The sequence below is a fragment of the Cyanistes caeruleus genome, chromosome Z, assembly GCF_971803275.1.
Source record: "Cyanistes caeruleus chromosome Z, bCyaCae1.hap1.1, whole genome shotgun sequence".
NCBI classification, from domain to species: domain Eukaryota; kingdom Metazoa; phylum Chordata; class Aves; order Passeriformes; family Paridae; genus Cyanistes; species Cyanistes caeruleus.
This window is the reverse complement of record NC_141732.1, coordinates 73318421-73342836: the sequence shown is the minus strand read 5'-3', so window position 1 is coordinate 73342836 and position 24416 is coordinate 73318421. Positions and strand designations below refer to the sequence as shown.

General features: G+C 43.8%; 2 protein-coding genes across 7 annotated transcripts in view; one reads left to right on the top strand and one right to left on the bottom strand.

Annotated features, from left to right (window-relative positions):
• Window positions 1-9248, bottom strand: part of FAM219A (family with sequence similarity 219 member A) — a 95033-nt gene extending 85785 nt beyond the window's left edge. The window contains exon 1 of one of the 4 annotated variants that reach the window (XM_086869459.1): window positions 8649-9248. In XM_086869459.1, coding sequence (XP_086725585.1) covers window positions 8649-8675 — 27 coding nt within the window. In that variant the 5' untranslated portion in view covers window positions 8676-9248. Of the gene's footprint in view, window positions 1-8615 lie in introns of all 4 variants that reach the window. The other 3 variants (XM_086869458.1, XM_086869455.1, XM_086869457.1) reach the window with 3 other exon arrangements.
• Window positions 9232-24416, top strand: part of DNAI1 (dynein axonemal intermediate chain 1) — a 144666-nt gene continuing 129481 nt past the window's right edge. For all 3 annotated transcript variants that reach the window (XM_023944152.2, XM_023944150.2, XM_023944154.2), the window contains exon 1: window positions 9232-9450. In XM_023944152.2, coding sequence (XP_023799920.1) covers window positions 9418-9450 — 33 coding nt within the window. In that variant the 5' untranslated portion in view covers window positions 9232-9417. The remainder of the gene's footprint in view (window positions 9451-24416) is intronic.

The window sequence follows — 24416 nt, the reverse complement described above, 5'->3', positions numbered from 1 at the left end:
TTTATTGGACTGAATGCTGCAGAGCCCAAAAGAAAGGTGCTCATATAAATGGGAGTCGGCTCAGAAAGGAAACTGAAGACAAACTAAGAAAAAGCAGTGTCAGACAAGAATGAATCAAAACACAATACCATGTCCAAGGAGGAACAGTCCATATCTGATGGTGCTGGATGCTGAAAGAAACAGCAGCTTCTCAGAAAAGCTCTAACACAGACTATTCTGGAAGAATGCTGAGGAAAGAGCTGAAGTAGGTTTGTTCTACCTGTTTCAGCTGCACACAAACTCTAAACAATGTGCTCTGGCAGGCAGATGGTGCTGGGTTACAGGAGTCACTTGGTGGCTAGTTATTTGATAGCCAACGACTTTGTTCTATGGAGTAGGAATCAGCAGGCTCAGGAAGAATTTAAATATGTTCTAGCAACATAAAAAAGGCTGCATCTCCACTAGACAGCTTGCCAGTAGAGCTGGAATACCTTTCAAAGATGAAACAGTACTCTCCCTTTTCCCTTTGGGATAGGAAATAAGGTCTTAGCCATCTTTAGAGAGCCAGGGCTCTTCTCAACAAAAGCAATGTGTGTGACCTTCAGCTTTACTAAAAATACTCTTTTCTCAGTCCACAGCTAAGATGACTGCAATTCACCTAGTAAAAGCAGCTGGGATGCAGCCTGAATACTCTGCACATATTTAGGAGAGCATTGCTTTGTGAAGAGGTTTCCTGATGTGATAAACCGTGCTATCCTGTGAATTGGTGATGGATGTGTCCAAAAGTTGAGCAGATTTGCTTGTAATTACTCTTCAAAATTAAGCAAATTTTCACCTACAATTTCATTCACTCTGACTCAGTAATCCTCAGAGACAAACCAGTGAAGCAAATGCTTGCTTCCAACTGCTTGCCACAAAATGGACACCGATCCATTGCACAAGATCACACTCTAAAATTAAAAGAATAATGGTCAGACTACAAGGGCTTTGAGTCAAACTCATGATTTTACTAGTGGCAAGTGGCTGCATCAGGACAATGTCAATTTTGCAGTGACAGATACAGAATAACCTTGGGGGAACCCTACACTTTAAATGGCACAAGACTTCACTGAAGATGTATGGCACGTGTGAGTGTGAGGGGAAAGTGTAGAAAAATTTCTACAGACCACCTGGGGAAAGTGACAAATAATTGATCTACACAGAAGCTGAAAGGCAGCTACTCCAGCCAAGGTCTTAAAATTTCTAGAAAAAACAGGCACACTATCATCACTGAATGACCAGAAGTCCTGCCATTAACCAGCTTTTAATCCTCTACCCCACAGATCAAACTGGTGGCAGGGTCTCCTCCTCTGTCCTTAACAAGTTCAGGCTTCAATTTCACCAAAAGTAAAATGTAACTCCAGACAGGTCACAGCCCTGTTGGCAAGATGAGGACTTTCCTGGAATGAAGGCTTGCAGATTTTAAGGCATGCCTTGTTCTCCTCTCTCACTCTGGAATTTTGCTCATCTTTACAGACCTGCCACTACCTGCTGGCAGAGAGAGGATACGGCTACATCAGTAGCAGAAATTGCTGTCTGAGTAGGTATTAACATCACACTACAAATAACAAGCTCTTGGGAATGACGATAGAATCCCAAGAGTGCACTGTGCAGATTTAATTGTTCATAGAGTTCACTGTCCCCTTTTAAATACCTTTCTTCACTCAGGAGGAGATTTCCAAATATGACTGACAGAACAGCTGTAGTCAGAGCTTGTACAAAGAAGTGGAGAAGAAGGAGCAATGTTCCTGCAGAGACAGTGCCAGCCAGAACACGCTCCCACATCCTGACAGGTCATTCTCCAGATAGCCAGCACATCCCTCATCACCTTCAATTGGGAGCCTATGCTGGATCACTGCTGGAGTTTCAGACTGGGCTGGGGCGCTAATAAAAATATTTTTGTATCTCTGCACCACAGGCCTGACATGGGACAGGGAAGTGACACAACAGAAACCCAATTAACTGAAGTATTCAGGCAGGCAATCTTTAGGCCACTGCTGTAGATGACATGACAGCACATTAAAAAAGCTGTGTAACTGAAAAACAGCACTATCTGAAATAAATCTTTTTTAGGACCCATAGTACTGCAACATTACAAATCTCATGTACTATAAGCATTTACAAAACATGTAGCTGTGTAACCCCTGGGCTACATTATGATGAATATATATATGGATGACATTTTCATTTTGAAAGCTTTTTCCTTCTAGAAAGATGAGGGTTTTGTGTACCTGCACTATAGACCTAATGTTATATTAACATACTATTTATAAGCCCTAAAGGTATAGCCTTTCTTTTCGCCTTAGCTACATTTGGTTTTCTGTTCTTCAGTTTTTCCTTGTTTTACAGAGAGATCTTAGCATGCAGCACAACTGTCTTAAGATGTGATAAGCAGTATTTTGCAGAAATAAAGAATACTGATTTTATAAGCATGCAAAGCACTCATACACTCTGCTGACTAAAATTACAGTTTGTTTTTTAAAAATTAAGTATCTGGTAGATAAAATAATTTATTTTTTATATATATATTTTATATTCTCTTCAGATGTTAAAAAGCAAAGGTGTACAGAAATGAATCTTCTGTACCTTCAAAATTTCTGAAAATTTTACACTTTCAGGACTGGTGCAGATTTGGCATCTCAGCTGAAAAGCCAGCAGTATCACTAGGATTTGGCTGAACAAAATCCTTAGTTTGGCTGTCATCATCAAAACTAGAGCTACCAGCCTGAGGCCCCTGCTGGCAAGGAACCTGGCCAGGCACAATGCTTCAGATTGAGATATGGGAACCACCAGCCCAATTTCTCTGGAAAGAGCTCCCATTTTTCAATGTGGGCTGAAAACTGAGAAACTGAAATACCGTGTTCCTGCTGTTTTCAGAAAGTGTGCCAAAGTCTTAGAAGTTTGTGTCAAAGCTCCACTGAAGCTGCTGCACTTTGATATATGCGCTCTTAGGAAAAGTGGCACTGATGCCATGTAAGCAAAAGCACTTTTACTCTACTTTCATTTTTGTGCTAAGAACAGAAACTGCCTGTGTTGGTCTATGGGAGCAAGGTGTGATCCAACAGTGTCACCTGTCAGTTTGCCACCACATGCCAGCCAGGGCTTGGTGTATGCTAGAGGTATGGGCTTGGGAGGCATCCATGTTCCAGCAGACTCAAAATACAACCCCACTACACTGTGCTCAGTACATTACATTTTAACAAATATAGTCAGGGTTTGGCAAGAGTCTAGGTAAGAATCCAAAACACAGATTTAAAAATCACAGGGAGAGTGTGCAGTAAGACTCCAGTGCCAAAGAAAAGATGGTTCTACACACAAATTCAGGGTCAGCCATTCTTATTTCAACGGGAATTTTACTTCTTTTTCATCCACAGCATCCTCACTGTGTAAGTTTCCCTTCATCTCTCTCTCCCTTTAAAATCTACCACTGTGATAATAATTTTCTGTTAGGAAACCTTCCCTGCAAAAATCTTGGGAGAAATCAAATCATCACAACAAATGTACCACCACCAACAGACCGGGAAAGATTGACTAGTTGGAAGTTAAGACATCAAATACCAATTCCATTGACTAAGAGAGCTATCTACCAAGTGTAAGTGTCCCAGAAATAATGAATTTCAGGCCTCGTCACATCCCTGCAAACTCTGAATCCATTTTATGTGGAAATAACCCACTCCTCAGCAGCTAAGGAAGAGAGACCTTTCTGTGAGTGCAGAAGGATCACAGGTCAAGTTGGAAATTAAAAGAATCTAAGCAGAACAGAGATCCTGCAGTTGAGCTTGCATCATGTTGATAAGGATGACGTGACACTAACCATTAGGAGAAAACAAAACACCCTATAAATTAGTTTATATTAATTTGAAAAGGCAGACATTTTTAGAATAGAAAACAAATGTGACCAATGTACAAGAATAGAAATGTGGATCTATTTTCATGGATAGGCACAACACGAATGTGACCAAGTGCCAGTTACCTGCCTTCTCTTCCAGGATGAAAATGTACACAATTGTACCACAATATCAAAATATGCAATGTAATGTGTCTCTCCAAGATTTGAAACACTGGGCCACATCCCATCTGACAAATGGATGATGCTTAACCAGGTTAAAGCAGGTTACCAGGTACTGTATGCTATCTTGTCCATCTGCACATAGCAACTCTGTCTCATTTAGTCTTGTGCTGAACCTCTCTTTCGGATCTGCATCACTACCCAGCAGTTCTCAAAACGCATTTGTAGAGATCACACAGAGTGACCAGTCAAGCCAGTTTGCCTGACTTCACAATGCTTATCCAAACAAGCTGGAAAGAGGAGGAAAACGACTGCCCATCTTATTAATCTCACATCACTGCATCCAGTGTGAAGTGCTGGAGGGCACATATGAAACCTGGCCAACATATAACCTGCAGGCCAAATGCTTCTTGGCTCTGCAACTGACTTGTTATCAGCAGAGAGAAACTTGCAGCAACCAGAGATCCTGTTCAGCCTGTACTTGTTGGGTGCTGCCCTTAGCCTTGCAATGGGACACCAGTGCAGACCTTGGTGGGACAAGGCTGTAAAAGAGACAATGTTCCCTAACCAGACACATTTGATCTTTAAAGAACTTAGTTTGCAAAAAGCTATGCCATGTCCCTGCTCTGTAAATAAAACACTGGTTATTGTCAGGATGTACAATCAGTAGACACCAAACATTAATGCACTATCACCCCTGACAGACAGCTGATCAATAAATGGTTCAAGTATCAGCGGCAGGTCTGAAGGGCAGAAGGGTTTCAGTCTGCTTTCTAAGAAAGACATAGCTGCCACACGCTGAAGAGAAGCCAATCTTTTTATTTTGAAGATAGGCAGACCAGAAGGCCTGTCAGATGGTTTCCAGGCAGATCAGCAGCAGTTGTCCTGGAGTTCAGTATAAAGACATCAAAAGCTAAGATGACACTTTATCCACAGAGATGAACAGATATTCAAAAAGTATGCATGCTGGTCAAAAACACAAAGTTCAGGATTTTGAGTAAAGCCTAGCTTCACAATCCTCATTTCAGGATCTGTCACACACTGGCCAACTCTCAGAGAGAACAGTGCTTTCCTGGGACACCCTGTTCCTGCTGGAACAGGATGACAAAATAATTCATCTAGTGTATGCTCTATAAATCAAGCAAGGTACCTTCTTTGTTTGCTTTTTAGCAGGAAATAATGTTTAGAAATCTTTTTTTAATATACAGCTTCAGTGGCAAGCCACAATGACTTTTAGGTAGCACGTGAAAAACAGAATTTACTTCAGCTTCCTGGATGTGGAAAAGAATTACAGTTACATCTCTCCTTGAGACCATTGGAACTGAAAGCTTTTCAACTAGGAAGAAGACAGTAAGTCCTGAGATAAGGTTATTCTGTACTTTTGTGCTGATTTTGACAGGATATTTTCTTCACAGTAGCTATGTTTTGGATTTGTGCTGAAAACTGTTGATAACACAGGGATGTTTTGGGTATTGCTGGGCAGCACTTGCAGTATCAAAGCCTTTTCTGTTTCTCATCTAACCCCACCAGCCAGGAGCCTGGGGGCGCACAACGGATGGGACAGCTGACCCCAACTGACCACAGGGATATTCCATACCATATGCTCAAGATATAAAATGGGGGGAGAAGAAGGACAAGGGGGAATGTTGGGATTGATGGTATTTGTCTTCCTGAGTATTCATGAAGCATAATGGAGCCCTCCCTTTTTCTCTGGGCATGGCTGAACACCTGCCTGCCCAAAGGAAATGGTGGATGAATTCCTTGCTTTGCTTTGCTTGTGTGCATGGTTTGGTTTTACTTATTAAACTGTTTTATCTCAACCCACAAGTTTTCTCACTTTCACTTGTCTGATTCTCTCCCCCATCCTGATGTGGGAGGGAAGTGAGCAAGCAAGAGGCTGTGAGTGATTTATTTGTTAACTGAGTTTAAACCACAACCTTAAAAGTACAGAATGGGAGGGAGAGTGACAGACAAATGGTAATTGTAATGGTACAAAGCAGTAGTATTGGCCAGAACTGTATCACCGAAGCAAAGGAATATGATAAACTGCAGACTTGCAAGGATTCTTGCAAGTATCCAGTCCCTATCTGCAAAGTACAGACCAGGAGCTACAAAGCAGAGGAAACCACCAGAAATGCTGTACCAACCTGCTACATCCCACTTCTGAGACCATAGTCAACATTTCCATGACTGTGTAAAAAATCCTATACACCCAGTAACAGCAATTGTGTGCATAGACCTGCAAACACTCAAGACCCCCAAAACCACAAGGTTTCACTATGAGCTCTAGTTGCTAGAGAAGAACTGAAACTCTGAAGCACAGATTCAGAGTATTGTTTTAATGGAAGTGTTAAAGCCCTTTGTGAATTTTTTTTAATTCTTCCCTGTTGAAGGAAACTGTTTCCTAAGCTTACTATCACTGCTGACCAATCCACCATTCTATCCTGAGACAACTGGGTTCCACCAGAGAAGCTCTTTGGATTCTGCCAGGTTCATGTCTGTGCAAACATGCATGTATCTGCAAATTCCACTCTTCCACTATTATCATGGAGTTCTTAGAAACACTTATAAGCATTGTTTTGTCTGGCAACACCTTTTTCAAGCTTGCTACTTTCATTACTATGACTGCAATAAAACAAAGAAAAACATCCATTCTTGTCACATTTGTTGTGTCCTCCATATAAAAGCACTAACAATAATTAAGGATGGCAACAGGCCCACATTAGCTAGTATAGTTTTTTGCCCCACAACAAAGCCAAAGAAACAACAAACAACAAACAAACACCACTACCAACAACAAAAAACAAAAACAACCTCCCCCAAAAAACAACCAAAACCCCCCAAAAAACCCCAAGAAACAACAACAAAAAACCCTCCCAAACAAAAAAACACTAAAACAACCAAACCCAGAATGCAACCCAAACTAAGCATATTTTCAGAATTTATCAACACTCCCACAATAGGAGAAATGTATTTCTTGCCATCTGAAGGATAATTTGAACGTAGATTTGTAGAGCTTTTCTGTTCTCAAGACAGTGTTCTTACAAACACTAGCTGCCACAAGGAACTGAGGCTGTTTTTACATCAACTCTAAATAACGTATGGCTCGATATATTAGAAATTTCAGAAGTGGTTCAGTGCTAGCATAAACCTGGCAACAACCTATCTTCACCTGCTGCCAAAAAAACCTGTGCAAGTATTTCATTAAAGTTCTTTCCACCTTCCCAAACAATTCATATGTCTGTCTCACACAATCAGATGCCGAGATGGGAACTGCTTACTCCAGGTGCCAAAAGGAACCAACACCTTGAGCAAGTGAGCCTGTTACCCAGGCTTGCACTTTAATGCCAAGATGAACTGTATTTCAGCAGGTCCCAGGTTACTAATGACACACCTCCAGGCAGAGACTGAGGAACACAGGAGTAAAGGGAGGGAAACACACTAGAGGAACCTCTTCTAGGTAGAAAACAGAAATGGTAAACACATTGAAGAGTTCTGTGGCAGACAGATGGGGCACAACATATACACAAACAATCTTGTGGCATTGGACCAGTACAGCTACATGCTCATTGCACTACTTGATGGTCTAGCATCTCCCCTGGCTGCCAGCCAGGTGGGCTCCCTTTGTAACTCATTTAAGAAGCTACAAAAAGCCCAGAACCACTCTACCTGCCCACTTACATATCTGCAAAGTCCTGTGAGCCTGCAGACTTCCTTCTCTGCAAAGATTCTCCAGGGTTCCACGTAGCAGTGTAACCATTTTGTCAGACTCATTAATTGAGTATAATTGTGTCTACGATGTGAAAAACACATATCCTGATATGAAGAACACATGCTGTGGCTCGGCATCAAACCCTCACAGATTGCCTTCCTTACACAAATAATTGTGTGACAGAGATGTTTCTTTGCAGAACACCTGGACTTTACACAAGATGAGCATCTCCTCCTTGCAGCTTAGTGTCGAGAGCAGGCTATAAAACCATCCTCGGAGAAGGTCCTGCGGCTTCACAGCGCGTGTAACTTCCCACCCACCCCGTTCAGTTCTGCTGTCCCCGGGGAGCATCGGTCCCCGCAGCACCCAGCCCGGGCTGGGCACAAACACCGCCCGATTCATTCCTCCTTAGACCTCACCTATCTTGTAAAAGTCAATTAAAAGCCCATCCGTCCTCAGCGCCTCCAACCGGGCTCCCCAGTCCCTCTGCCGCTTCCCCCTCGACCCCGGGCCATTCCCGTGCCCGGCGGCGGGAGAACACCCCGGGATGCTCCAAGAGGAGCGGCATTTCCATCGCGGCAGGAGCGGAGACGCCCGCCCGCCTCCGCCCGCTTCTGCTACCGACTGCTCCGGGGGAGGAGGAGGACGAGGAGAAGAGGACGGGGGAGGGGGCAGGATAAGAGGATGGCCCGGGATGACACAGCAGCGGCCCCGGGCCCGCCGGGGATGGCGGCGGCAGCGCCCAGGACACCCCGTTATATAACGGCGGCAGCGCCGCGCCCGCAGGGCCGACAGCCAGGGGCATGTGCGCGACCCCCTCGGCACCGGGGTCACTTCAACCGGGGCACAGCGCGGCCCCGCCCGCCCGCCCCTCACCAGCGGCTGCATCTCGGCGCGCACGGCGGGCACCTGGAACCGGTCTATCTCCTCCATCATCTTGGCGGCGGCGCCGAGCGCGGCGGGCGGAACGCGGAGAGCAGGGCGGGCGGACACGGGCGGCTCCTCAGGCGCCGAGAGAGGACAGCGACAGCGACAATGACAACGACACCGCCCGCGGCTGCGGCTGCCTCATCGCCGCCGCCGCCGTGACTCAGCCGCGCCGCTTCCGGGTCCGGCCGCCGCCCCGCCCCTGTCTGAATATTCATGAAGGGCGGGGCGGCCATTCCTCGCTCGGGGCCCGGATGCTGGGTTCCGCTGCCCCGCCTTTTTGAATAATCATGACAGGAGGGAACGCTGTTATCAGTGACCGAATGGTGGTCTCCTTGCGGCCCCGTCTTCTTTTAAGTATTCATTTAAGGGCGTGACCACTACAACTATTTTTGTGCCCGATCACTCAGTTCCCCGAGGCCTGCCCTGTCATTAACTATTAATGAAGCAGGAGGGGCTTTGATCGCCAGGTCGAGGCCCACCTGCTCCGTTCCCCGTGACCCCGCCCTTAATTTAAATATTCATAAGGAGGCGGTGCCCGCTGTCACTCCCTCTGGGCAGCGGCGCTCTGTTTGCAGAGGCAGGTGGGATGTACCATTCCCTCTCTCGAGGGGAGAGCGGGGGGGGTGCGGGAAATGGCCGGGGCCATCGCCGTTTCCGGCGCGTTGCCATGGGTGCCGCCATCAACTTCCGGCGTGCCGGGTGGGCGCGCGATTGTGGCGAGGGGTGGCCGCTGCTGTAAGGGTCGGCCATGCCCCCCAAGGCGGCCGACAAGCGCCGGCAGGTAAGGGCTCGCCGCACTCCCGTGGTGGCGGCGCCGTGGGGAAGTCACCGCATGCGCCGCGATATCACACCCGAATGGCGTCACTGCGGCTCCTTGCGGGAGGCGGTGGCCCACCAGAGGGAACGTCGCTGTGCAGCCCCGCTGTGATCCTGTTGCCTCCTGCTCTGAGCTCTATCCTGGTGTGACACCAGCGGTGTCACCGTTCCCCAAACCGCCCCCTTTGACGTCACAGCGTGTACGCAGATCTTTCCCTCGGGGTTCACAGAATCGTTAGGGTTGTAAGGGACCCTTGGAGATCACCCAGTCCAACCCCCCTGCCAAGGCAGGGCCACCTGGAGCAGGTGACACAGGAACACATCCAGGTGGTGTTCGGCTATCTCCAAAGAGGAGACTCCAGGACCTTCCTAGGCAGCTGTTCCAGTGCCCTGCCACCCTCAACATAAAGTTCTTCCTTAAGCTGAGGTGGAGCGTCTTGTGTTTTAACTTATGGACACTGCTCCTTGTCCTGTCACAGGGCACCACTGGAAAGAGTCTGGCACAGTCCCCGTGGCACATTTATATGCATTAATGAGATCTCGTCTTAGTTTTCTCCAGATCGAACAGGGCCAGAAGTGTTTGAGAACATGCAGTGTCTACTCATAAAATTGATATTTTGGGTCCCAAATAATCTTTGTGGCCTCTGCTGGACCGTCTCCCCTAGCTTTTTGTTTTGTGCTGAGGAGCCCAGAACAGGACACAGCACTCCAGATTTGCCCTCAGCTAGGGCCCTGTGGAGGTGTGGGACCACCTCCCTTGACCTGCTGGCCATACCCTTCCCAATGCAGCACAGGATATCATTGGCAGCAGGGGCACACTGTGGGCTCATAGTCACCTTGTCACCTGCCAATACACCCAGGTCCTACTAACCAGAGCTGAGGGGTTGAAGTGAGAACTTAGGCTGTGCCACAGAGCTGTAACCCATGGGGCTGGGTGTGGCAGTGGAGTCAGCACAGCCTCTCTTGGCCTTGTTGTGTCCTGGCTGCATCATATTGCGTCACCCTCTCCCTTCAGCTGCCTGTGATGCTCTGAGAGTTCTGTGGCATTTCACAGAATTCTGTGGCATCACACAGCTGTTCAAACCAGCCTGTCCCAAATCTGCAGCATCCCTTACTCTGTCACCATGCTGTTCAATCCTGTTAGACTACAAAGTCCTCAGACATTGTTGTCAGGCCATTTCATATTGTTTCCAGTATGCAACACCCCTTACAAATCAGGTTCTAATACACTCAAGATATCTCCAGCCTGCCCAAAGATCTCTGAGAGACACTGATAAAATCCAGAGACAAGATAAAATCCTTTTTCTTACAAAATTAAAAAAAATTCTTTTAGTTATACCCACCTGTAAGTTTTGTCTCTTTCCTTTTGCTTTGCTATTTGGTCTTTGCTCAGCTCAAGCAATGAAGAGGAGTCATTTTCTACTCTTCCTGGCCCTAACCATAGAGTGCTGTGGGGTCTCTGTGAGACCTCACTGTAATCCTTTGGGCTCTGTACGGACATGTCTGCATGCATCCTCTTTTAGAATGAAAAACTCAGATTAATTCAATTAATGCCTGGGTCTGGTGTGCTACTGGAGTATCGAAGTGTTTGATTTAAAAGCACATGATGGCCTGGCCATGATAAAACCCTTTAAACCCTTTTGTTGATATGTTTAGATCAATCTCAGGATACCTGATGTTAGGGTTGATGGGAGGAGGGTTAACGTGTGTGTGAGCAAGAATGAGAGGATCAGTGACATTCCTAATCCCCTAGTAAGTACTAATAAGTATCAAGATACAAACAGGTTCATAAAGTTTTCAAAGAGCAAAAACTAAGAATCCAAGCCCACATCCAGTACTAGATAATGAAGATGTTTATGCTAAAATTGTAAAAAAAAAAATTGATAATGATGAAAACTAAACTGAGCATGAAATGCTTTAATTGAATTTCAGTTTCTTCTGGTTTCAGAATTTCCATATAAATATTTTCAATCCTTTTCAGTAGTCACTGTCTCAAATACTCTGAAATGGAGAGGCTTCCATTGACATGTTGTTTGGAAAACTTAATGTGCTGTAAAGGCATTCCTTTTATTTTAAAGCACTTGAAACATCATATACTAATTAAACTCTGAGGATGTTTGTCTTTTCACACAACCTTTATCACAATAACTTAAAAGGAAATAATTTTAACTTGTCCTGTATTACATTTCCTATATTTGCCTTGTTAAGTCTGATTGCTGTTTCACATCCTTTTACCTGCTAGGATATTCTTGCAGTGGAGGAATTTTGTGGTTAACTGTGGAGCTCTGAGTCCAGAGGTTTTTGCCTCATTTTCCCTGACTCATAGTACAGATGACATCTCAGTCATCTCCTTTGGGAATATGGGGGTGAATGCCTGTGCACTACTCACTGCCCAGCCAGGGGCTGATGTTTGATATCTACTGGGCCATAGAGGCCACTGTAAAACTAATTGGTGGGTCAAGCTTTAAATTCCAACTCCTGACAAGAATTCTTCTGTAGTATTATGCTCTTTCCCCCTGTCCCTGTGCTTTTTATTCCTCTGGTTTTTATATATTGCTTTATTCTGCTCTTGCTCTTAGGTTTTTCAGTACTGACTGCTTTCACTTTGAAAATTTTCTTCCTGAGTTTGTTCTCAAAGCTGGGATACTTACCTGTACACCTATTCCCTTTTACCATATATCACTTCCAGCACCTCCTCTGCTTTCATGACTCCATGTTTTTCACATGCTTTGTGATCAATTCTTATTTTTTTCTTCTTCTCTCTTATGTGGGGGTTGTTTGTTCTTCTGTGCCTGTCTTGTATCTACCTTCTCTTCTAACATTTTTAGCAAGTTTCTTGCTTTATTTCACTTTTTTTTTTTTTTCCTTTATCCTGGATAAAGACTTCTAGCTCAGTCTCCAGCCACCAGTTGGTGGTTGAGATGGGTGAAAATATGTCAGAGTTGGGTTTATAATAAGAATTAAAAGCTGTCGTGTTCCAGATGACTTGCTTGACTTGACCAAGCCTTATTTATAAATGCCTGTAGGCTTCCATATGTTCATGTACATTAAAAAGAAATTTCAGTGTTTCAGTGTTCAAAGTCTTTAAATAGTGTTGTATGTCTGCATCTTTGTGCTTCCAATACAGCTTTGGAAATAACAACTCTGTATGTTCTGTACTTCAGAATAACAATAATACCACTCCTTTCGGATCTGAAGTATGTTACGCACAATTGTGCTCAACAGCTTTTTGTAGGAATGTGAAATTATGGAAAGGCATAAGGCAACTTTCCTGCATCAGACTGAAAGGAATGGGTGCATCAGATTCTCAGCTTCACTGAAAAATGCTCAAGACCATGGCAAACAGGACACTTGGAAGCGTGGTGTTGAAAACACTGACATGTTTGGCATGTCACATGCACTAAGTGTTAGGGCAGAGAACAGCACCCTATGGGTCTTGTATCAGTCCTGTGTGTGGTCCTGGGTAATGAGAGAAAGTGGCCAGTGATTTTGGGATGGTTATTTTGAACATGTTTGACAGGTTGGAAGTGTTTGTTTCAGATTTCCATGCCTTTGCTGTGTAACTCAAGGAAAATCCTTGAGTGAGCTGAGTAGAGCATCCTGTGTAAATGTGTACCTCAGTGTCTGCACCCACCTTAAGGAGAAGCAAAATCTCATTATGGTTCCTTAGCAGACTATGCATTTGGCATTTAAAATACAAAACCAGACTGTTCAGTCTTATCAGTTAGGGTTAACCCCACTGCAGGAACAGATCACTTAAGCAGTGTTAGGAAAGGATCTGAATTATGGCAGAGAGGCATTTCTTGTTACCCTTGTGGTCTTGCACACCCACTGACATGGAAACAGTTTCCTTCTGTTCAACAAGTCATGAAAGAAACAAATAGACCTATTCCCCAAGTACATAAAACAATGAGATGCAGTTTACTTTTTTTGTATTTTCTTCCTTTTCTTTTTTTTTTTTCTTCCCCTGAGAAGGCTTTTAAGCTGCTTACTTGTTCTTTTACATGCATTAAAACATCCATGGAATATAAAACAAACATTCCATTTAGTGTTGCTCAAAAACATTATAGAATATATTGGCAAATAGCTCTTAAATTGGCATCCCTAGTGTGTGCAAATATCTGCTGCAGGGCAAGCTGGAAGTGATTTTGTTTCCATGCTGTGATTTCTTGCTCCTTGTGCCAACTGGTGGTTTACTATGGAGTTTGTTAATATTCAAAACAGGAATAAAAAGCTAGCAGGAAACTTATGAAATAGTTCTACAAGATGCTGAGCTTAGCTCTCATAATGTCTCCACCTCTTTCTTTTAAGAATCCAACAAGCACATTACTACCTTATAGGTACATTTTCTCCACAGATCTAGTTATTTTCTGTGCTGTGCTGTAGAGGAAGTGTGAATGACTGCTTTTGCTCAGGAAGATGAGCTAGACTTAACAGGAGTGTTCTGTGATTCCTCAGCCTTGTAACCTGATTGTATTATGGTGACAGCTGGCATGGGGAGCAGAAAGGCTGCAGGAAAGTCTCTTTAATGATACTAAAAAAATATGGTCTGGGTTTGTCATTTGCCCCGATGAGTGTTTCATTAATATGTAATCAATTTTCAGCTCTTGGAAAATCTGCTTAATATGAACTGACACTTCAGCTTGTCAGAGTGCCCAACCTGCATCATCCCTGCTACTGAGTTCACTGGTATTTGAGGCTGGATCTGTGAATTCAGGTCTTCTTGTCCACCCTTAGGCTTTGAGTGTAAGGAGAAATTTTACGTTTCTCAGTGAGTCACTGAGTATTGGTGTCTGGCTTCTCACCATACGGCAACTCATTACAGGAACTAGTCTGAAAAGGACAGTTTAATCTGGCAGTATGGGAGAAGAAAACACCAGTCAGTAAAGGCTGTAGTGACAACCCTTATTCTGGATGGCAACACAGCACATGTGGTAATAATCACTACATTTTCTGTTTGGATAGTCAGGGCTGGACATTGCTCTGAACCTGAGGAATTGACACATTTTTCCTGGAGGATTTCTGTCCTCACTAATTCAGGATTCAGCCTGGTTTTAAATGAACGCTGGCTCTTGAGAGTAAATCTCTGCTTCCTAGGTCACCAGGATGATTTATTTACCAGCAGAATTGCCACTGACAAGTCAGAGGATTTGTGCAGCAAATGATAAAATAGTTGAAAAGCATTAAATAGTAGATTTAGTAGAAAATAATAGTAGAAAAAAATCAGAAGGAAATAGACTTGGAATAAACTTCAGAGCTTGAAATAGGCTTGAAATAAACTTACTATTTAGTCAAGAATACCAAATAGCAATAACTACTGATAGCCCTGTTTTGTATAAATTCAGTTAATAAGTCTCAGATCAGCAATTAGTGATTGTCATGCCACCAATGAAAGGGAGAATGATGTGGGAAAAAATGTGGATAAACAAGAAGAACAAGACTTGAATGTATGGTTGAGTGTGATTTTTAAATTTTCTTCATTGCAGAATCAATGTAATCAGGTAACATTACTAGGGAGTTTAGGGCAAAACTTCTACTAAGCATTGCAAGTCTTTGATGGTTGCCCTTGCCATCTCTTTCTTTTTGGATGCAGAAATATGATATCTCTTTTGAAATGCCAGCCTTGTAGGGCTTTCTTTTGAAACTTTTTTTTTTTTTTTTAATTCACACCAGTGGTCTTTAGAAAGTAGCCAGTAGTTTCTTCTTATTTTTGTTTTCCTATTTTATGACCACAGAAAAATTAAATATGCATTACCTAGACATCCTACCCAAAATACAATTGGAAATGCTTGTTGGATAGCTGAGCAGCAGGAAGACTCCCTGCTTAAGGACTTGATTTTGCAGCTATTTGTACCTCTCAGAGGCTTGTTTGCAATAGAGGGAGCTGTGAGAAGGGAAAGGAATATTAAATAGCATTTAAAACATCACTTTTCATCTGTTTCCTCTTTTCATTTTTATCATCCTGTTGGATTGTGGTATCTTTGCTGTAGTCTATTTGTAATAATTTGTCTTGTAGCATAGTAGATGTCTGGCCCAGGGATGAATTCCTAGGTGCTTCTATCATACACACTCTGGAAGAAGGATGCAGAAAGAAACAGTCACTTGGGTCTTCTGTAGCCATCACTTAAGTACTCTGACTGTTACAGGCTTCTAATATGTATTAGCTGTTGGAAGTGTGGCAATCTGTTAATTTATTTAATGTGAGACAGTCATCAGAGTAAAGCATTATTAGCCTCCGTTAGTTCTGACTCTATCATTTTTCTCTGGAGCACTTGAGCATCTCCTGGAGTGGTCAGAGTTACGATGGTGACCTGGAGGTGAAAAAGTCCTTAATACCTCCTGCCTGTTCCTTAGTTCCCTAGCAACCATGTCTGCTTTTGTGGGTTTTTTTTTCCCTAATATAAATTCCTCATGATTATTCTCGGTCCTGTTCTTGTTAATTAATATTATTATTAAAGCCAGGGATAGGAGCACATTTATTAGGAATATTTAGGAAGATGATTTCTTTTTTTTCCTGTAGCAAAAATGTCTTTAGTATATCTAGCATTTGATAAATGTAACTATTTTAATTGTTACATTCAATAATGTAACTATTACCCACCACTCTAGATGCTGAACAATGTAAACCGATAATCTACAGCAACATAACCTGGGAGGACTGAAGTGAGGCTGGAAACCTACAAAAAACGAAGTGTGTGACTATGGCATTAAGCTGTGTATCATAATGCCTGAGCCCAATGGGATGAAATGAATGTTTCCCCGGCAACCTTAATTCTCACATTTGCTAAGTTCTGAATGCTTCTCTTTGAGATGTTAATAATAGTCTGTTAACTTTTTTTTCCTGTAGCTAATGTGATACACAAAAATGTGCTTGAATTTTAAACATGCATATGAAGGCAAGATATTGTAAACATCTTACTAGTAAATATATAGTCATTATGTTGATTCACAGTTATAATTTATTTTTTATTTGTATTGAAGATGTGCTTGTGACCTCTTTCCTATTGTACAAACACTATGTGATGTATTTTAGGTAGCTGTCAGAGCAGAGGGATTACATTTTTAATCATAATTTATGGGTAATGCATTGTTACAGTAAAAAGAAGAGCGAGGAAGCAATAACAATCATTCTAAGCCATGGTGGCAGGACATAAACTACCTAGGTGGTATTGAGGACTCTTTACAGCTAATGTGTCAGAGAGAACTTTTAAGAAAAGGTATGAAAAAGGAAAGTGTGCTAGCTTTGGAAAGATTTACAGAGATCAGGAGCTTGCAAAAAAATCCAGCAAAAGAACAAAGCAGAGATACACCAATAAAAAGGAATGTCAGGGCTACCCTTTTCATCAAGCAGCACAGCAGTATTGTCTGTTCTATTATCTGAATTAGGAGACAGAGTAAAAGATTTTGTATTCTTGACTGACTTATGTTTGTTCCCCAGCTTGCTTCTTGTAATAGTTTTAAACAGATCTACTAGTTTTGATGACCTTCACCTTCTGCTAATATTGCCAAGATACTAGGATCTTATCTTTCCTCATATTTTTTCATTTTTGTGTCATCTTCCAATTGGGTTCCAAAAGTTTGTGATACTTTGGGATGAACCTTCTGCAGCATAGATGGCTGTAGCAGGAATGATATTTGCGGAGCAAAATATGTCCTTGCTTTCTTTACTGACTTCTGTAGAGTACTGAGTCAAGTGGTGTTACAATCTCTATCTTCACTTGCAAGAGTCCAGAATATTCGACAAATAAGTCATTCAACTTCTGTTGTTGAAGTAGGTCTCTGCCTTGTGAGGGATGTTTTATCTGGGCAAGAGACAAGAGTTTTGATGAACGACCCTGGAATATGGTAAGGATCAGCTCCTTTTTAGGCTGCTTCAGGTATGGCTGCCCTAACTTTGTGGAGCAGACATGGTAGAAAGCCGCAGACCCACACTGATCTCTATGTGCTGGCTCCCTTTATCAGGTCTTTGGTGTGGGCTGTGTCCATACAGTGCAGCTTTTGACCAAGAATCTGTATGATGACAAAGTAGTTCTAAAGCATAACTGTTCATCTTGGATGGTGGTTGGAGCTTCTTTAGTTCAAAATACCAGATATAATAAGTATAATTTTATGTCCTGTCAGTCATGTGCTTGCTCCCTGCTGTAGGGAACTACTTTGCTTAGTTCCAGGGAGCCCCAAAGCAACCTGTCATAGTCAGCAAGTAGAGGCTGGTAGAAAAGCAGACATGAGGTATGGAGAAGGCTGGTAAATCTCACTGACAGATGCAATGTAACCTCTTCCTTAAACACCCTCTCCCAGTCATCTACAACAGCTATCCTTTGATAAAGGTTAAAAACATGCATAGGGTCAAAGTTAAGACTTTCACAGCCTGGTTCTGTATTTTGGAATAGTCTGTAAACTTTGTTGCACTCAAAGTCTTGTTTATGGGAAAAGAGAAGGAACGACTTATAAAACTAAAAATTTCATGTCAGTGTGACTGAAATTTTGGTCTAAACGTTATCATAAGTCCAGATGTATTCATTAAAGAAAATAAAAAATACTTCTGTGCAAAAAAAAAAAAATATTAGTAATGATACTGTGATTAAAATTGTTACATGGAAACTTCCCAATTTCTAACTCTTTTCTGGTATTGTGCTTCTTCCAGTGCTCTGATTCCTAAGGTTGATGGTTTGATTTTGCTGTTGTTGGTGGTGTTGGTGGGGATGTTATGAGTTGTCAGCAACCAGAGACCTTCATTGGGGAGGATAAGATGTCCATTTTGATGGTTTCTTATTCATGTCGTTCCGATTGGGAACGGCGATAAAGAACGACACTGGACTCTCAAGGGAATCTCAACACGAGAATTCTTTTAGTTTATTGCTTCAGGCCTGTCTTATAGACAGATACGTGGAAAGTACAGAAAAGAAACTCTTATTGGCTAGCAAAGTGCTACATCACCATCATTGGTCAGGGGCACACTGTCCCCCTGACCCTCTCCTGCAAGGAGAACAAGAGGACAGATAAACAGCACCTGGCAGTTATTTTCTGTCTCTGAGGATTGTTTTGAAATCCTCCTTTGAATTCCCAGGCTAGTTTCTCAGGCAGGACTGAGAGGCCATGGGCCTGCATTTTCTGCAGCTCCCTGCAGCCTGTTCCAAAGCTAGCATCCATAACTCACCCTTTCTGTTAGAAAAAATAAAAAGCAGTGTTTGTTATATCTTACTGGGCCCTTGTAGGATAGAGAACAAACACAGCTCAAGAAGTTTCTTCACAAGAACTTTGAATGGATGCTGATCTAGAATTAATCTAGAATTTTGGCTTATGTTTTGGTATTTAAGAATTGTTCTCCTTGCAAGGACTTGATGGTTGACTCTAATATTTCTAATTCAGTGAATTAGTACACACACTATATACAACACTATATACGACATTGTTAGTCTGTTCGAATTGACAGTTTAACTTGTCAATAGAGTAGTTTGAAAGAACACTAAAGTGATAAAAACAATGCACAATGCAATTTATGCTGCTTTGATCCCCTCTTCTTATCCCATTTTTTTTGTTTTGTTTTTTTTTGTTTGTTTGTTTTTGTTTGTTTGTTTGTTTTTTCATTGTATTTTTTCTTCAAATATAATTGAGGGGGTTTTTGAGGGATTTATAAAGTTTACATGGTTGCTGTTATTGTTCATCGGGTTTGAACAGTAGTTCATGAATTTCAGGAAGGTTCAGGGAACTTGAAGTTACCATCTCCTCGAGGCTGGTTGTCAGTTCTGTAAACACAAGACTTAAAAGGTACAAGGTGAGTAAGTAAGTTTGGGTCCCGCAGGGACTGCAGGATTGTGGAGCGGCTCAGGCCGCTGGAGATGACGGACTCATCGAGGTATTTCTTCGGGTTGGTGCGGAAGGTCCCGGCGGAGGGGCCTGCCGCTGTCTTTCTTTCCCCCCGCCACCTTTATGGGTGCGGGGGGGCCGCTGCTAGAATTCAGATGTGTGCGGAGCACGGTTCGCTCTCGTCTCCCCGCGCCTCCCTGCTGGAGCGCGGTGGGAGCGCAAGGGCGAGCCGTCTCGCGCACGCGCGGGGCGAGCGAGGCCGCCGGCCCCCCCCCCGCGCTTTCTCGCCGGTGCTTCGGACGCGTGGGGGGGGCGATGCCCGCCACGGGCCTGGCCCCGGCTTCCGATCTGGGCTTGGGCTCGGCTTTTTCGGGGTTCTCGCGGCCGGCTGGTGGCCGGTCGGGCCGCAGCCGGTGGCGGCAGGCAGGCGCAGGGGGAGCGAGGTTGCTGTTTCCCCTCCCCCCGCCGCTCCTCTGCCGGGGGGAGCCGCGTGCCCCGCCGCGTTGGTACACGGGGGGTCTGTCCGCCCGGGCCCCTCGGCGGCACCAGGCGCGGGGGGGGCTGAAGGGAGGCCCCTCTGCTGGCAAAGCCTGCGCGCCGAGCTCCGCGGATGGCGGCCGCTCAAACCTCTCTGGAGAGGGAGATTTTCGGGCTGCAGATTGCTCTCTCTCGCCGCCAAAGTCCTCCGAGGGTCCGGGCAGAGCCGAAAAAACACTATGCAGCTCATCCACGGTTTCATCTCCTGGTCCCTTATCTTGTACAACGAAGGAACTTTCGGCATCAAAGTTTCTCATCCCGGTTTCACTGTCTTCAGACTGGCTCCGTTTCAGCACTTTAAAAAGCACTCCCCAAGTGGCTGCCAGGCTACACACGCTGATATCTCCGTTAATGAATTCCGACCATAAATGGTTCTCTATCGACAGCCAAAGTTCGAGATCAAAGGCATTGTCCATAGTTATATCAAAACCTTGCTCTTTAACCCACTGAAATAAAGCGCGCATGGCATCTTCAGAAACACTGAGTCCCATGCGAGGCAGGGCTTCCTGCCATGCAAGGTAGGTAAGCTGTTCATCAGCTGAAGTACAGTTCCCCATTATGAGGACTTTATCTTGGCGGCTCCGCGAATGCAATTATGCACACGCTATCGGCTCAGACCCAGGATTTTGAGCTCTGCTTCACCAAGATAGGTCGTTCCAAGCCCGCTCACCGGCAGGGCTCCACTATCCCGTTGGTTTCCAGAACCAGCTTCCTCTAGGAAAGCCCGGGAGAATTCCACTTACCCCTCTAGGGGGAAGGGCTGGCTTTTTCCCGCTCGCTGCTTACCCTCAGGGGATTAGCAGATCACGTTGGTTGCTTTCTGACCTCGGGGGTCGGCTGCACTTTACGTTGGGATTACCGGACCTCGGGGGTCGGTTCAACATCACGTCGGGGTCACCAGATGTCGTTCCGATTGGGAACGGCTAGGAAGAACGACACTGGACTCTCAAGGGAATCTCAACACGAGAATTCTTTTAGTTTATTGCTTCAGGCCTGTCTTATAGACAGATACGTGGAAAGTACAGAAAAGAAACTCTTATTGGCTAGCAAAGTGCTACATCACCATCATTGGTCAGGGGCACACTGTGCCCCTGACCCTCTCCTGCAAGGAGAACAAGAGGACAGATAAACAGCACCTGGCAGTTGTTTTCTGTCTCTGAGGATTGTTTTGAAATCCTCCTTTGAATTCCCAGGCTAGTTTCTCAGGCAGGACTGAGAGGCCATGGGCCTGCATTTTCTGCAGCTCCCTGCAGCCTGTTCCAAAGCTAACATCCATAATTCATCTGGAATTTCTTTTATATGTTAGACATATTTTTACATTTCCCTTTTTCCATTGGTTTGGTGCTCCACATTACACCTGATACTACTGCATATGTTGCTTTTTCAGTGTGCTAGATATTATTTTTTTATCTTCTTTGCTACCGCTAAGCCAGATTTTCTTCAGTTCACCTGTCTGTAGATCTGCAGTTCTCTAACTGGCCAGTGGTTAGATGCTTACAGCTGTGGGGTCTGTGATGTCAAGTATGTCTTACCACCCACTGCCTGTACTCCTCTGTGCCATATCCTGAGTCTCCTCAGGGTCTCTCCGTCACACCAGGCCTGTACTGCATCAATAAATACCAATTGTAGAACCATGATCCTGTACAAAGACAAGGGAATACAGACAACTTGCCACAGGTACCTGGCTGATTAGAAAAATGTTCATGTTCTACTCCACAATTCTACTCTACTGTTCCTTATGGTATGGGAAACAGATCAGGTGTAGTGGTTCAGATTTCCCAATTTGAGTTTCCCAGCCAATGCACCAAATAATGTGGTAGGTTTAGCACTGGCTAAAATCACCAGTGCACTTACTCATTTCTTGCTGTGAGATATGGATTAGGAGAAGGGCAAAGCAGGCTTAAAACTTAAAAGGTATAAAGAAACTTTATTAAGTTTCTTTAAGGACTACAAGAATAAGAAGCATCAGGATAAAACCTCCAGAACACCTTTCCTCCCCTGGCCCAACTTTTTCCTTTCCCAACTGACCACGTAGAGACAAAACCTGGGATGTTAAAGTAGTACCAACTATACAATAATCTTTCATCAGTTCTTGTAGGGAGAGTAATTTTCTCTTGCCGTGCCATGGAGACTTCTCTACAAGGAACAGCGTTCTCTTGGCTTTTCATTTCCATGAATAGCAGCTGCCCAGGAAAAGTTCTGCATCACGAAATTCCTCCCATTTTCACAGCCCTCTTAAAGGTGTGTCCATGGGTACATGTCCATGACTCATAGGGTGTTATTTTAAGGAAGAGTTGTTCAAAGGCAAAGGTTCTGTTCATCTGTCTCTGCGATCATCTCCGGAAACAGAAGTGTACTTCTTTTCTCCCTGGGGGAAAAGGGCCTTCATCACTCTCATCTCTCTCTCTTTTCAAGCTTCTCATGGGATCTGCTTGGCTTCATCAGTGGATGCCTCTGCTCACATCTACAGTTTGAATACTTCATCCCCCATACTTTTCTCATTAATTAAAGGAGATATTTCAGTACATCATTGTCTATCTCCATGGCCCTACCAAAAGAATATTTCAGCCCCATTCAGCATCTCCTCATTCTCCTTCCACCTGAAGCTTGACTGTTTATTGACCTTGGTATTTTCATGTTGTCTTTCTACGTGTCGTCACTGTCCTTTTCTCTCCCTGGAAAGAGGAACAAGGTCTGCAGGTCTCATCTATGTAGCGAAAGGGTTAAATCTCTTTCCCAGTGGCCACAGAAGTCACGGTGTTGGATTTCAGGCCGGCTGGGTCCCTCCGTCTATCCGGCAGCCACTGGGAGGGTTGGCTCGGCCTGGAGCCGTCCGTGCGGGTCGCGGGGAGGGGGTTTTGGTGAGATGTCAGCAACCATGTCCCGGCCCAGCCTGGGGCTGGGTCTCCATAGCCTCCATACCTCGTCTGGGAGCTGCTGGAGTCCAGCCCAGCTTCCTCCATGCAGCATAGGCTGTGGGGGAGTGGTGCCGGCCCTACCAGAGCTCCGCTACCTTTCGAGGCTGGAAGCAAAAGAGTTCCCGGGCTTGTGGTTTTTAAAATGTGGAATTCACAAAGGCGGGTCTAATTTCTCAATAGTGCAAAATGTTGTTGGTTCTCAGAACTAGCCATCTGTTGGCCTGTCCAAGGCTCAGAGGAAGCTCCCAACAGCTTCTCCTAAAGAAATCACTTCTGTGGGTGGTTCCTTACTTCTTCCCCACGTTGATCAATGTGAAACCACTACATCAGGGTTTGTGCTGCTTCATTCTGGTGTACTCATAGCTCTAGCTTTTCTTTGGTCTCACTTTTGGATTTTAATATTGTTGCAGATAATTATAAACAGGTGGCTCTTTGGATTATGTTAATTTAAATCTGTGCAACCACTAAAACCAATTATCCTCAGATTGCCTTGGCAGTGCCTTTGCTAATAGATGAATGCTTCTGTAGATACATTTACAAAGGATAATAGTAAGTAGACTTTGTTTCATGTTTGAAATTAAGAATTTGATTTTTATTTGGATCTGAATAAAATTCTGCTCTGAAAATCTGTTTAGGTCATATCTAATTCACACATAACAGGATCCTTGTCAGAGAGAGCCCTCTGTTAACCATTGTCAAGCAATCACATAGGGAGGACAAGTCAGCTGCATGATCCAGTCATCTCAGTAGTGGTTGTGACATGGGACCTCTTAGCTTCTCTGCTCTGTAATCAGCCTACAGTGGGAACATAAAGAAAATGTTATAACTTTTACTTTCTCCACCTTTATTACAAAAATTTGTATTTCAAAATTAGGCACATTTTCTAAGCACAGAATATTTTCTAAGCATAGAAAATGTATTGTTTTGCTCATTTTTCATAGCTTTTAATATGTATCTTCTGGAATAAAGATAATCCCTAATGCCTTGTTAGTAACAGCAGATTTATGTGTCTTAGCTTGTACAAAGCGAAATAACACAGAGACACAGTCTCACATTTTTGCTGAACTTTGTTCTCCTATGCAAATATTTCTTTTTTGAATTCTTACTGTCAAGTCTTAACAAGTAACGGGGCTTGATGAACAATGCTTGGGGATTGGAAAGGGTGGAAGTCCTTATGGCCGCTTAGTTGTTTCATACATAGAAAGTCATAGTGGAAGTGAATATTTAATTTTCATAATCAAGGGGAATCATGAGGAGAGTGTAGGAACCTCTGTGGAGGCCTGTGCTCCTGAAAGTGTTCTTAAGACATATGGAAGACAAGAGGAAGACTAGATACTGTGATAGAACTGGGCTTTCCAGAAGAAGAACTAGGGTAACCAGGTGAGAGAAACAAATGGCAGACTTCAAGCAGTGGTTCTTTGCATTACAATGTAGTTGTACTGCAGGAGTCCTTGATGTGGAAGTTGTGCATGCTAAAAGTGTGCATGGATTCCAAAATCACAGAATAAATTTGTGGAGAAAGGTTCACTGATATGAAGTAGAAAGGATAGCATTTTGAGTTCAAGTCCCTGTGGCAAGCTAAGAGGTCATTCTGGAGAGAATAGATGCCTTCTTTAGGGCAGTGCTGGTGGCAGATATTTGGCTAGGTGGAACTTTGATCTGAACTGAA